The following is a 13173-nucleotide window of genomic DNA, read 5'->3' as shown; positions in this document are numbered from 1 at the left end:
ACGTTTTGGCCGTATCAAATGATAAAGGGTGATTTTTTTTGAGGTTAGGATTTTCATGCATTAGTATTTGACAGATCACGTGGGATTTCAGACATGGTGTCAAAGAGAAAGATGCTCAGTATGCTTTGACATTTCATCATGAATAGACTTACTAACGAGCAACGCTTGCAAATCATTGAATTTTATTACCAAAATCAGTGTTCGGTTCGAAATGTGTGTTCGCGCTTTACGTCCGATTTATGGTCTACATAATCGACCAAGTGAGCAAACAATTAATGCGATTGTGACCAAGTTTCGCACTCAGTTTACTTTATTGGACATTAAAACAATCACACGAATGCTGTTTCTGTCTATTTCTGAGAGTGTTGCTGAAGACCGTGAAATGTCGATTCGTCGCCGTTCGCAGCAATTGGGTTTGTGTTATTCGACCACATGGAAGATTTTACGCAAAGATCTTGCTGTAAAACCGTATAAAATACAGCTCGTGCAAGAACTGAAGCCGAACGATCTGCCACAACGTCGAATTTTCATTGAATGGGCCCTAGAAAAGTTGGCAGAAAATCCGCTTTTTTATCGACAAATTTCGTTCAGCGATGAGGCTCATTTCTGGTTGAATGGCTACGTAAATAAGCAAAATTGCCGCATTTGGAGTGAAGAGCAACCAGAAGCCGTTCAAGAACTGCCCATGCATCCCGAAAAATGCACTGTTTGGTGTGGTTTGTACGCTGGTGGAATCATTGGACCGTATTTTTTCAAAGATGCTGTTGAACGCAACGCTACGGTGAATGGCGATCGCTATCGTTCGATGCTAACAAACTTTTTGTTGCCAAAAATGGAAGAACTGAACTACATGCCACACAGCTCGCGATTCTATGGCCATTTTGAGGGAGAACTTCGGAGAACAATTCATCTCAAGAAATGGACCGGTAAGTTGGCCACCAGGATCATGCGATTTGACGCCTTTAGACTATTTTTTGTGGGGCTACGTCAAGTCTAAAGTCTACAGAAATAAGCCAGCAACTATTCCAGCTTTGGAAGACAACGTTTCCGAAGAAATTCGGGCTATTCCGGCCGAAATGCTCGAAAAAGTTGCCCAAAATCGGACTTTCCGAATGGACCACCTAAGACGCAGCCGCGGTCAACATTTAAATGAAATTATCTTCAAAAAGTAAATGTCATGGACCAATCTAACGTTTCAAATAAAGAACCGATGAGATTTTGCAAATTTTATGCGTTTTTTTTTTAAAAAAAGTTATCAAGCTCTTAACAAACCACTCTTTATATACCCTATCTAGCCATATGGCTAAGGGTATAATGAGGGAGGTACTCGCTATAGTCCAACGTTTGAACATCGCAATATTAATACTAGGCCGAATAATACTGGACACAACATTTCAATATTTTGTATAACAACAACTTTTTTAAAAAAGTGAGTTAAAGTTCGTTTTTTTTATTAAAATTTCCCCTTCTCAATAAGTTTGCCTGTAATGAAAAATATCAACTCACTCTTCCGGACGTTCCCCAATAAGGTTGACAATTTCCGAAACATATTACACCTATATCTCAAAAAGGTACATTTTTTGTGTGAAAATTATATAGTTTGGTATAGTCGTTCTTTTACCTTTCTCGTAAAGGATAATATTTTATTTGTAAAAATCACAGCTCTAAGTAAATAAGAAATTAGAAAATAAATTAAAAAAGAGGGATATATTCAATCTTCACACACAGCATGCAAGCCATGTATACCACATATTTCCATATAAAAATCCAATGGGTATTTATTTTCAATTCCTTGCTATATATACCATTTTACAATAAGGTTGGATGTAAAATATTTAATCAACATTGCTATGGAATTTCTCATAACATGTCATCAATGGTTTTTCTATCATTGCTCTTTAATTTATTAAATATTCTAATTTCTTTGTTATATATTTTTTTCCCAATTCACCCCACAACACCATTAGGTTGTACAGGAGTACGAACGGGCTGTCATTTTCCGTTTGGGTCGTTTGCTGCAGGGCGGTGCCAAAGGTCCCGGTAAGTTCAACGTGGTGACGTCAACAAAGATAACATTGCTTCTCCTTTAGGCCATTTAGTTTTATTAATTCATTTAACATCGGTTTACTTTAGATATTTTTTCTGTCTGGTGTTTTGTTTATTTTTACATCAACAACTATTAATTTATGTAAAAAGAAAAGAAAAAAAAAAAAAGAAAAAACAATATGAAATGGCATTTTGGCGGTGATGATTGTTTGTTAAACAAGAAAAACAAAATAACAAAACTAAGTAACAACTGTAATTATGGCATTTAACATTCTAATGGCTAGTTCGATTTCTTGGAATTCGGTGAACGAAGTTAGGGGGGAGGGTTTGCCACAAGGCAATAATGGTTAACGTTAGAAAAGAATTTGAGTCGGAACATTTATTTTTTATGATTTTGTCGCACTTTGATATCTTTCGGTCATTCCGTGACACCAATTTCCATATACCCTGTCATTTTCTTTTTTTTAAGTTTAATTTTAAATTGTTATTCTTCTTCTTCAAATTCTGTACATTTAATAAAATGGGGTACAAAAAAAGGAGCGTTTAAAGAAATCGAGTTTGGCTGAGCATTTAAGCTTAGTTAGACGAAACTACGCCTGTATCATCAGAATTCTGGCTGAAAAAGAACAGAATGTAGTAATTTTGTGGACATTTTTCCAATAAAAATATCAGAATTTTAGAACGAATTTCCAATATGTTTATCTTACAGTAATAGTAAAACTAATGAAAGGCTAAAAATTTTAGCTCTAGCAGATTTTATAATATAAATGTACCACTTGGCAGCCTTTACCACCATACATAGTATGGGGGTATATTATGCATAGTATGGGGGTTCGTCATTTCGTTTGTAGCTCATCGAAATAATAATTTAAGACCAAACAAAGTACATATAATCTTGATCAGCGTAAAATTCTGGAATTTTCCGAAAATTCTCACAAGAAGTTCCTTGTGAGTACTTTATCCCTTTGAAGATAATTATCTATATCGGTTCAGGATATCGTATAGCCCCCGTATTTTTATACCCTCCACCATGCTATGGAGGGTATATTAATTTTGTCATTCCGTTTGTAATTCCTCGAAATACTCATGTCAGACCCAACAAAGTATTATATTCTTGATCGGCGTAAAATTCTAAGACGGTTTAGCGATGTCCGTCTGCCTGTATGTGTGTCTGTCTGTCCGTCTGTCTGTTGTAATCACGCTATCTTTCGAACAAATTGAGATAGAAGGCTAAAATTTTGCAAACATGTTAATTTTGCCAGTAGGCAGGTTAAGTTCGTAAATGGGCCATGTAGGTCCAAGTTATCACATAGCCCCCATATAACGGTACCTCCCGATATTCGGTATTTTGATGATTTTAGCGACATTATTTAACGGAATCGTTCCAAATTTGGTATTTGTTCGTAATAGATACTGCAGGATAAAGCAGAAAATGGGTCAGGTAGGTCCACGTCTTCGTATAGCCCCCACATACCATACCCCCAGATATTCGGTATTTTGATGATTTTTGCGACATTATTTACCGAAATCGTTTCAAATTTGGTATTTGAAGTTCGTAATGGATACTACATCCTAAGTGAAAGAAATGAGCCATGTAGGTCCACGTCTTCATATAGCCCCCATACAACGGTAAACGCCCCCCCCCCCCCCCCCTCCCCGATATTCGGTATTTTGATGATTTTAGCGACATTATTTAACGGAATCGTTCCAAATTTGGTATTTGTTCGTAATAGATACTGCAGCATAAAGCAGAAAATGGGTCAGGTTGGTCCACGTCTTCGTATAGCCCCCATATACCATACCCCCCGATATTCGGTATTTTGATGATTTTTGCGACATTATTTACCGGAATCGTTTCAAATTTCGCATGTGAAGTTCGTAATGGATACTTCATCCCATGTCAGAAAATTGTCTGTGCAGGTCCACGTCTTCGTATAGCCCCCATATAACGATACCCCCTATATTCGGTATTTGGATGATGTTAGCTACATTATAAACAGATTTTTCTTCAAGTTTCGCATTTAAATATTGTAATAACTTATGACAAAAGTTGCCTATGCAGGTCCACGTCGTCGTATAGGTATTCGGTATTTTTAAGATTTTAACAGAATTTTTAACGGATTTTTTTTTTTTTTGGAAATTGCCAAATTTGTACCAAATGGTGGAGGGTCTTAAAAGTTCGGCCCGGCCGAACTTACAGCTTTTTTACTTTTACTATCAGACAATCAGAATCAGACAATTTTTTTTAATGTAATTGTTTTAAAAGCCGCACAAGGGGTTCTTTCTGAGTACTTTACCCCCTAGAAGATAATTATCTAAATAATTCCACGTTTCAGTATAGCGTCCATATAACGGTACCCCCAGATAGTCGGTATTTTCATTATTTTTCCGGCTTTATTCACCGGAGATGTTATATTTCGTATCGTATATAAAGTTCGAACACTTACTACAGCCTATGACACAAATCACTTATGCAGGATCACGTCTTCGTATAGTAGCCAAATAACGGATTTGATTTGAGCGATATTTTTGACGACATTTTTTTGAAATCTTTCAAAGTTCTTCCAAATGTTGTACTTTTGAATACTTTCCGTACTCGTTTCATACGAATTTCCAAAAAAATCCGGTGACCCTCATGCAAAATTTCGTAGCACTAACTCTTACAATGTTGTACCATTTTGTACCCTTCATTACTTTTCGCACTCTTTATATATTAATTTTAAAATTTCACCATTTCGTATAAAATATTTCCAATTTCTAGCAATTTTTGATAGGTCATTAGCGATATTATATCCCTTTGCCTCTTTTTGTACCTTTAGAGTACGAAAAATCACTCCTCTCTCCACTGAGAATGACTCTCACACGACAGTTTAAAGATCTAGCTCTTATTGTCCACTCAGTAATAGAGTCAAACCATTTTGCACCTTTCATAGCTTTTCGTACTAGTAAAGTACCTATTTCAAAAATATAAGCCTCGTCCCAATTAGAATAATCCTCGTACTAATAAAGTACAAATTTTAAAACTATTTGATCTTGATTAGAGCAATCCTTGTACCAATTTTAAAAACTGTTTGCTTTTACAAATCGTTAATTGGTGATACTACGTATTTTTAAAACTACCACCAGATCTCAACACCAGATACCAACAGAGAAAATTTCTTTACCCGGTATTCAATGTACCACCTAGTACTTTTCGCACATCTTTAGTACCAATTTCCAAAAGCTCTTCCATATCTTAACCACAGACACCAACAGTGGAATCTATATCAAATTTCAGGATTTCAGCTTTATCCCTTCACCCAACACCAAATTTAGTAACATTAAGTACGTTTCGTACAATTATAGTAAACATATCCAAACCGAGTCCATATCTTAATTGCAGATACAAACAGATATCTCAGTATCAAATTTCGGAATTTCAGCTCTATCCTTCAATATCAGTTTTCGTACCATTTTGTAATTGACGTACAAACATATAGATTGCATTTCCAAAAAGAACGCCAAATCTCAACCACAAAAACCCATTTCCAAAACCTCTTCCATATCAAATAACAGTATTTCAGTTCTATTAATTCACGCAATACCATATTTTATTACTACTTTGTACTTTGCTTACAATTATAGTACACATATCTAAAACCACCTCCATATATATATTCCAGATACCAATAGAAACCTCAATATAAAATGAGAGGATTCCAGCTCTATTTCTATACACAAAACCAATTTTGTTACCACTTAGTACTTTTCGAACAATTATAGCACACATCCCAAAACCACCTCCATATCTTAACCACAGCCACCTGCAGTGGCATATATATGAAATTTTAGGAGTTCACCTCTATTCCTTCTCCCAATACCACCATACTTTTCGTGAAACTATATTGCATTTTTTCCAAACCACATATTTCCAAAGTACATATGAACTGCGCCCCTAATACTTAATTTCAGATTTCAAGCAATGATACCAAATTGAAGCCATTAGAGTATTATTTAGTACTTTTGATAGAATTATAGTACACAAAACCACCAGGATACACATGAACAGCGATCCTACTACCAAATTTCACTATCTATTTATCCGATACCAAATAGTACCAAATATAATACTATATAGTGCTTTCCGTACAATTATAAGACACATGTCCAAAAACATCTCTTTATCACAAACCTACCACCAAAAGGGAATACAATAAAATATTCTTGCTTCTTTATTAGTACTTTCGTACAAATATAGTACACATTTCCCAAAATCACCTCCATATGTCCAGGCTACACATGAACAGAGACTCTTAATACCAAATTTCAAGCACTGTTTATTCATCTAATACCAGATTGTACTTTTCGCGCATTAGATGTACAAATTTCCAAAACCACATCTTTATCATATACCACCACCGACAGGGATCCCAATACAAAATTCCAGCTTCATCCGCCCACTCTAAACAAAGCTGTTCCAAACATAGTATCATTTAGTACAGTTCGCGCACTTAGTACACATTTCCAAAATCAACTTCATTTATCAAACTTTCTTTCCAATCTTAATTCTCAAACCAAATTTCAAATTTTTAGCTCTAACCGTTCACATAATTCCAAATGGTACCATTTTAAAAGTTTAGTAACATTTCAGTACTTTTCGTACTGATTTAGTGCGAAGTTTAGTACTTTTCGCACCCTTATAATGCGAATTTCCAAAAACTTACACTTACCCCTATTTACCTAGACTGACTTTCGTGCAAAATTACAAGATTTTAACTCCAGCCGTTTCGTCTGGACTTGTCATATCCTCCAAGTATATCATATCCTCCAAAATCCCGTTTTAACCTACCCCATTTTTTGTACTTTTTGTTCTTATAAAGTACGAATTACCAAAAAATCCGCTTTATCTCTCCAAATTAAAACATTTTATAGTTTTATAACAATGTCGTGGCATTTGGTACCTTGAGGGTACGACTCTAAAAAAAATCCTCCACATCGTCCGAGGTGGGCCTCACACAAATATTCCAGGTTTAACCGACTCCTACTAGTAGCTAAACAGCAGTGTGCAAACATTTTTTAAATTTTAGTATCTTTAAAATACGATTTTTAAAAATCCTGCATTGGCTTACCCTTAACAACATCAGTTACCTTGGTTCCAGTAACATTTTATCTATTTATACTCTACACCACAAGGTGGTCAGGGTATTATGTCTTTGTGCATTTGTTTGTAACAGGCAAAAGAAAACGACATAGACCCATAGTTCCTTTTGATGATCTTCATAGAATCACTTTCTGAGTTGATTTATGCATGTCAGTCCGTCTGTCCGTCCGTCCGTCCGTCCGTCTGTCCATGTATTCTTGTGAACAAAATGCAGGTCGCATTTATTATCCGATTGAGATGAAATTTTGCAAAAAACATTTGTTTGGCCTAAGGACGAACCCTATTGAAATTAGAGATAATCGGTAAAAATTTAGATATAGCTCCATATATATCTTCGTCCGATTTGCCTTTTATTGTGCACCAAACGTGTAATATCAGCCCGAATGGTATGGAATTTTGCACATACAACCAAATTAGGCCTTAAAATAAGTATGCCAAAATTTATCGAAATCGGTTCAGATATAGCTATAGCTCCCATATATAATGTTCATCCGATTTGTTATTTTTGTCCTCCGCAGCCGTAATATGCACTCGGTAACAACAATATTTGGGGAAATATATCAAATACAGCTCAGAAATACATTTGCTAAATTTTATCGAGAACGGTTCAGATTTGGATATAGCTCCCATATATAACTTCGTCCGATTTACAATTTATTGTGCACCAAACGTCTAATATTTGTCCAAATGGGATGGAATTTGGCACATACGACCGAATTGAGTGTAGAAGCTAGTATGCCAAATTTGGTGAAGATCGGTTCAGATATAGCTATAACTCCCATATATATTGTTCATCCGATTTATTGTATTTGTTACCCACAGCCGTAATATGCACTCCGTAACAACGATATTCAGCAACAATACAGCTCAGAAATATCTTTGCCAAATTTTATCGAGATCGGTTCAGATTTGGATATAGTTCCCATATATTTTTTTATCCGATTTCAAATTAATTTCGAACCAAATGGGCAAAATAAGTCCGAATTTAAAAGATACAAATGCTTCGGCGTATTTAGTCCTTTGATCTTTAAATTATAATTATCATCATAGCGTGTATGATTGATTTCTCCCATAAACACTTTTAATTATTAAGTGGAGCTCAACTAAATTTGCAAAGTGGTGTAGGGTATCATAAAATCGGCCCCGCCCGACTTTAGGACTTTCTTTACTGGTTTAACAATATAAACGATGTTTGATTCAAACCTCAAACCCAATCCTTTTGAACTATTAACTTCAGGTACTAACGGAAGTTATAAACTTCAAATTTAAGTTCCTCAATCCAAAATTTATGCAAGCTCATTCGCAATTCAATAAGTCCAACTCCCTCTCATACAATGCTCATTGCAACCACAACCACCTTCTAATACATGACTGTTTTCCATTCTTGTTTCAGGTATTTTCTTTATTCTGCCCTGCATTGATACCTATGCTCGAGTAGATTTGCGAACACGTACCTATGATGTACCACCACAGGAGGTAGGTAGCACCGCTTCCCCTCAAAATTTCGGCGAAGAGCCGTAAACAACAATAACGCCTTAAATCATTTTTTGTTCCGGAGAAAATTTTACGATTTTAAAATTCAACCGTCTTTGTGGGATAGGTTTTTGCTGTTCTTATTGTTGTCGTTGATGGCTCTTCCTGTTCCTGTTGCTATTTACCATTTCATAGCATCGACATTGTTCACCATTGAGGTTCATCGTTTTGGGTTTTCTCTGTGTTTGTTTTGCAGGTCTTAACAAAGGACAGCGTAACAGTGTCTGTCGATGCTGTGGTCTACTATCGCGTATCGAACGCAACCGTATCGGTGGCCAATGTGGAGAATGCCCATCACTCGACCAGACTGCTGGCCCAGACAACATTACGCAACACCATGGGCACGCGTCATTTGCATGAAATACTCAGCGAACGCATGACCATATCGGAGACAATGCAGGTTTGTTTTGTTAAAGGAAAAAAGAAACATTTCGGCATCTGTATCACAATCAAAGTGCTTTGTTTTAGCCAAAGCATGAAGTTCATGAATTTTTTTGGGGAATAGACTGGGATTTATTTTTTGTCTTGAGCATGAAATATTTGGCTTCGCTTTAATGTTGGCAACCGTTTAAAGACTTACCTGTCGTCACACTCTGGTCAAGAATAATTTTTTTCCTGGACATATTTTCATATTTTTTTTTCTAAAATGTCACCCCAAAATTATCTTCGTTTTAAACCGTATGTGAACTAGTACAATGGTATATGTTAAATTTGAGATCAAATTCATGATTCTTGACAAATAAATGTTTTAAAAATCCATCATTTATAGGCAATAGGTCCTTTAAAAATCCACCATTTACAGGCAATAGGTCCTTTAAAAATCTCATGTGAAGCCAATAGATCCTTGAAAAATACATTATTTATAGTCAATTTGTCCCTTAAAAATCATCGTATGAAGCTAATAGATCCTTTAATAAATCAAGTCTTAATCGATCCTTAATAAATCAAGTCTTAACCGATCCTTAAATAAATCAAGGCACAATCGATCCTTTAATACGTCCACGCCCAATCGATCCTTTATTAAATCCACCCCCAATCGATTCTTTAATAAATCCACGCCCAATCGATCCTTTAATAAATCCACGCCCAGTCGATAATATATCCTTTAAAAAGGTCCTTTAAAAAATCCACGCCCAGTGGCCAATAGATCCTTTAAAAAATCCACGCCCAGTGGCCAATAGATCCTTTAAAAAATCCACGTCCAGTGGCCAATAGATCCTTTAAAAAATCCACGCCCAGTGGCCAATAGATCCTTTAAAAAATCCACGCCCAGTGGCCAATAGATCCTTTAAAAAATCCACGCCCAGTGGCCAATAGATTCTTTAAAAAATCCACGCCCAGTGGCCAATAGATCCTTTAAAAAATCCACGCCCAGTGGCCAATAGATCCTTTAAAAAATCCACACCCAGTGGCCAATAGATCCTTTAAAAAATCCACGCCCAGTGGCCAATAGATCCTTTAAAAAATCCACGCCCAGTGGCCAATAGATCCTTTAAAAAATCCACGCCCAGTGGCCAATAGATCCTTTAAAAAATCCACGCCCAGTGGCCAGTAGATCCTTTAAAAAATCCACGCCCAGTGGCTAATAGATCCTTTTAAAAAAGCCACGCCCAGTGGCCAATAGATCCTTAAAAAAATCCACGCCCAGTGGCAAATAGATCCTTTAAAATATCCACGCCCAGTGGCCAATAGATCCTTTAAAATATCCACGTCCAGTGGCCAATAGATCCTTTAAAAAAAATCCACGCCCAGTGGCCAATAGATCCTTTAAAAAATCCGCGCCCACGCCCTGTGGCCAATAGATCCTTTAAAAAATACACGCCCAGTGGCCAATATATCCTTTAAAAAATCCACGCCCATTGGCAAATATATCCTTTAAAAAATCCAGGCCCATTGGCCAATAGATCCTTTAAAAATCCACGGCCATTGGCCAATAGATCCTTTAAAAATTCCACTCCCATTGGCCAATAGATCCTTTAAAAAATCCACGCCCATTGGCCAATACATCCTTTAAAAAATCCGCGCCCAGTGGACAATAGATCCTTTAAAAAATCCACGCCCATTGGCCAATAGATCCTTTAAAAAATACGCGCCCAGTGGACAATAGATCCTTTAAAAAGGTCCTTTAAAAAATCCACGCCCATTGACCACTGTATCCTTTAATAAGTCCACGCTCATTACCCAATATATCCTTTAAGAAATCCACGCCCATTGGCCAATAGATTCTTTAACAAACCCACACCCATTGGCCAATAGATTCTTTAACAAACCCACACCCATTGGCCAATAGATTCTTAAATAAATCTCCTTCTATTGACCCATAGATCCCTTATTAAATCCAGTTGGCCAGTAGATCCATTAATATAAATCCATGACCACTACCCAATAGATCCTTAAAAAAACTCCACGCCAATATTTTTTTTAATCAGCGATTTTTGACCAGTAGTCTACCCAAATAATTTTTCAAAATTTTTGAAAAATATGAATAGAGGCCAGAAACGATTTAAACAATTATTTTCAAAAATCAATAATTTATAGCCAGGCAATCCTTGAAAAAAATCCCTATTAAATTTATTTTCCAATTTTTCAAATGCCATTCCAAATAATTTACAATTATCTATTATTAGGTACAATTGGATGAGGCCACCGATGCCTGGGGCATCAAGGTAGAACGTGTCGAAATGTAAGTTTGTCCAAATTTATTCCCCTTCATAACTATTATCTTTTAAACATTTCCAAATTTCCTTATTTTTTAGCAAAGACGTACGCCTACCCGTCCAACTGCAGCGTGCCATGGCCGCCGAAGCAGAGGCGGCACGTGAGGCTCGGGCAAAAGTTATTGCCGCCGAGGGTGAACAAAAGGCATCGCATGCTTTGCGCGAAGCTTCCGAGGTAATTGGCAATTCACCGGCCGCTCTGCAATTACGTTATCTACAGGTAAGAAAACAAAAAAAAAATCCATGTCGAATCATCCATGGCAATGGCTGCATCAATAATCAATGGCTGCATTTATTCTGTTTTTTTTTTTTATTTTTAGACCCTGAACACAATTTCGGCTGAGAAGAATTCAACGATTGTATTCCCCTTGCCCATCGATATGTTGACTTATTTCATGAAGAATAGCGAGGCCAAAGCTTTGGCTGCCATGGCGGATGCCATAACCATGAATCCACAATTGCAACAGCAACAGTAAGCGAATGAATAAAACGGAAGAGCGGCAAAAGCATCGTATGATGTGCCCTGCTTGTTTTCAACGATCATATTTTGGGAATATAAAAAATTAAAGAAAAAAAACAGGGAATTTATTTTTTCAAGTAATTTGAAATGTTTTTTGGATGTATTTGTCAACTTTTATTATTTATTTAAAGTCAAATGTATTTTGTAACTTTTAGATTCTTATACGTACATAAAATGGTTTCAAAGATGTGTCTTAATAAATTTCGAAATAAAAACATTATTTTGTTTAGTTTAACGACAATGTACAATCCAATCCAAGTTATCCAGGGATGGAAAATACTCTTTTAAATCAACTTTTCTATATATGGTCTCGAAAAAATATTTTTTATAACAAAATTCGAGTCTATATCTTTTGACAAACTTGAAAAAAATGTCTAAAAAATCCACGTTTGAAGACTGTGATGTTCCATGAAATCCATGTTTATGGCTGGGCACGTTTGTAGCTCTGAAAATATTAAAAATCCAAGTAGTAGATCTGGTAATTAAACAGAAAAAAAATTTAAAAATACTTAAGCCACTCTACAGTTGTTAAATTTATTCCAGTGACAGCTCATTATATTGTTTACAGGCGTACAAAAGCATTTTGTTGAGAATTTCCCAGAAGAAATGTTATTCGTGATGGAATTCAAACGTGATGGGGTGATTCCTTTATATTTGGCTGGAAAACCACATATGGCTATCGTTACAGCACTCCAGCATTTAAATGTGAATAAATCTTTTGTGTCTCGTACCATCGCTCGTTACCGTGATACTGGTAGCGTAGCCGGACATCAAGGAAGTGGAAGAAAACAGTACATCAGCAGAAATGGTTTGAAAAATAAAGAAGCGACTTGATCGAAACCCGCGTCGCAGTGGCCGAAAAATGGCTGGTGAGCTGAACATATCGCAATATTCCATTCGGCAAATATTGAAAAATGAGCTTGGGGTAAACCCATTGAAATTCCAAAAATTGCAAAAACTTACACCGCAATGAAAAGTAAATAGACTCAAAAGAGCTAAAGAGTTGCTGCCGAATTTGGTTTTCTCCTCCTCCGATGAGAAAGCATTCGCTGTCCAGCAGTTTGTAAACAAACAAAATTATCGTGTTTACTTGCCAAAGAGGTCAGCTGAAAATGAGCACTTTCGGTTGGCCGCTAGAACTCCATCGCCGGTCATGGTGATGGTGTGGGTCGCCATAACAACCGCTGATCGCTCTTCGCTCGTATTAATCGACCGTG

At 36.4% G+C, this 13173-nt stretch overlaps 1 protein-coding gene across 4 annotated transcripts in view; it reads left to right on the top strand.

Annotated features, from left to right (window-relative positions):
- The window catches only part of LOC101896843 (band 7 protein AGAP004871-like), a 42923-nt gene extending 30747 nt beyond the window's left edge, over positions 1-12176 (top strand). For all 4 annotated transcript variants that reach the window (XM_059131262.1, XM_059131261.1, XM_059131260.1 and 1 more), the window contains 6 exons: positions 1968-2040; positions 8580-8662; positions 8916-9119; positions 11347-11402; positions 11476-11656; positions 11757-12176. In XM_059131262.1, coding sequence (XP_058987245.1) covers positions 1968-2040; positions 8580-8662; positions 8916-9119; positions 11347-11402; positions 11476-11656; positions 11757-11912 — 753 coding nt within the window. In that variant the 3' untranslated portion in view covers positions 11913-12176. The remainder of the gene's footprint in view (positions 1-1967; positions 2041-8579; positions 8663-8915; positions 9120-11346; positions 11403-11475; positions 11657-11756) is intronic.
- The last annotated feature ends 997 nt before the right edge of the window (positions 12177-13173 follow it).

Source organism: Musca domestica, unplaced genomic scaffold (assembly GCF_030504385.1).
Source record: "Musca domestica strain aabys unplaced genomic scaffold, Musca_domestica.polishedcontigs.V.1.1 84, whole genome shotgun sequence".
NCBI classification, from domain to species: Eukaryota; Metazoa; Arthropoda; class Insecta; order Diptera; family Muscidae; genus Musca; species Musca domestica.
The sequence above is the reverse complement of the archived record's forward strand: the minus strand, read 5'-3'. Positions and strand labels throughout refer to the sequence as shown.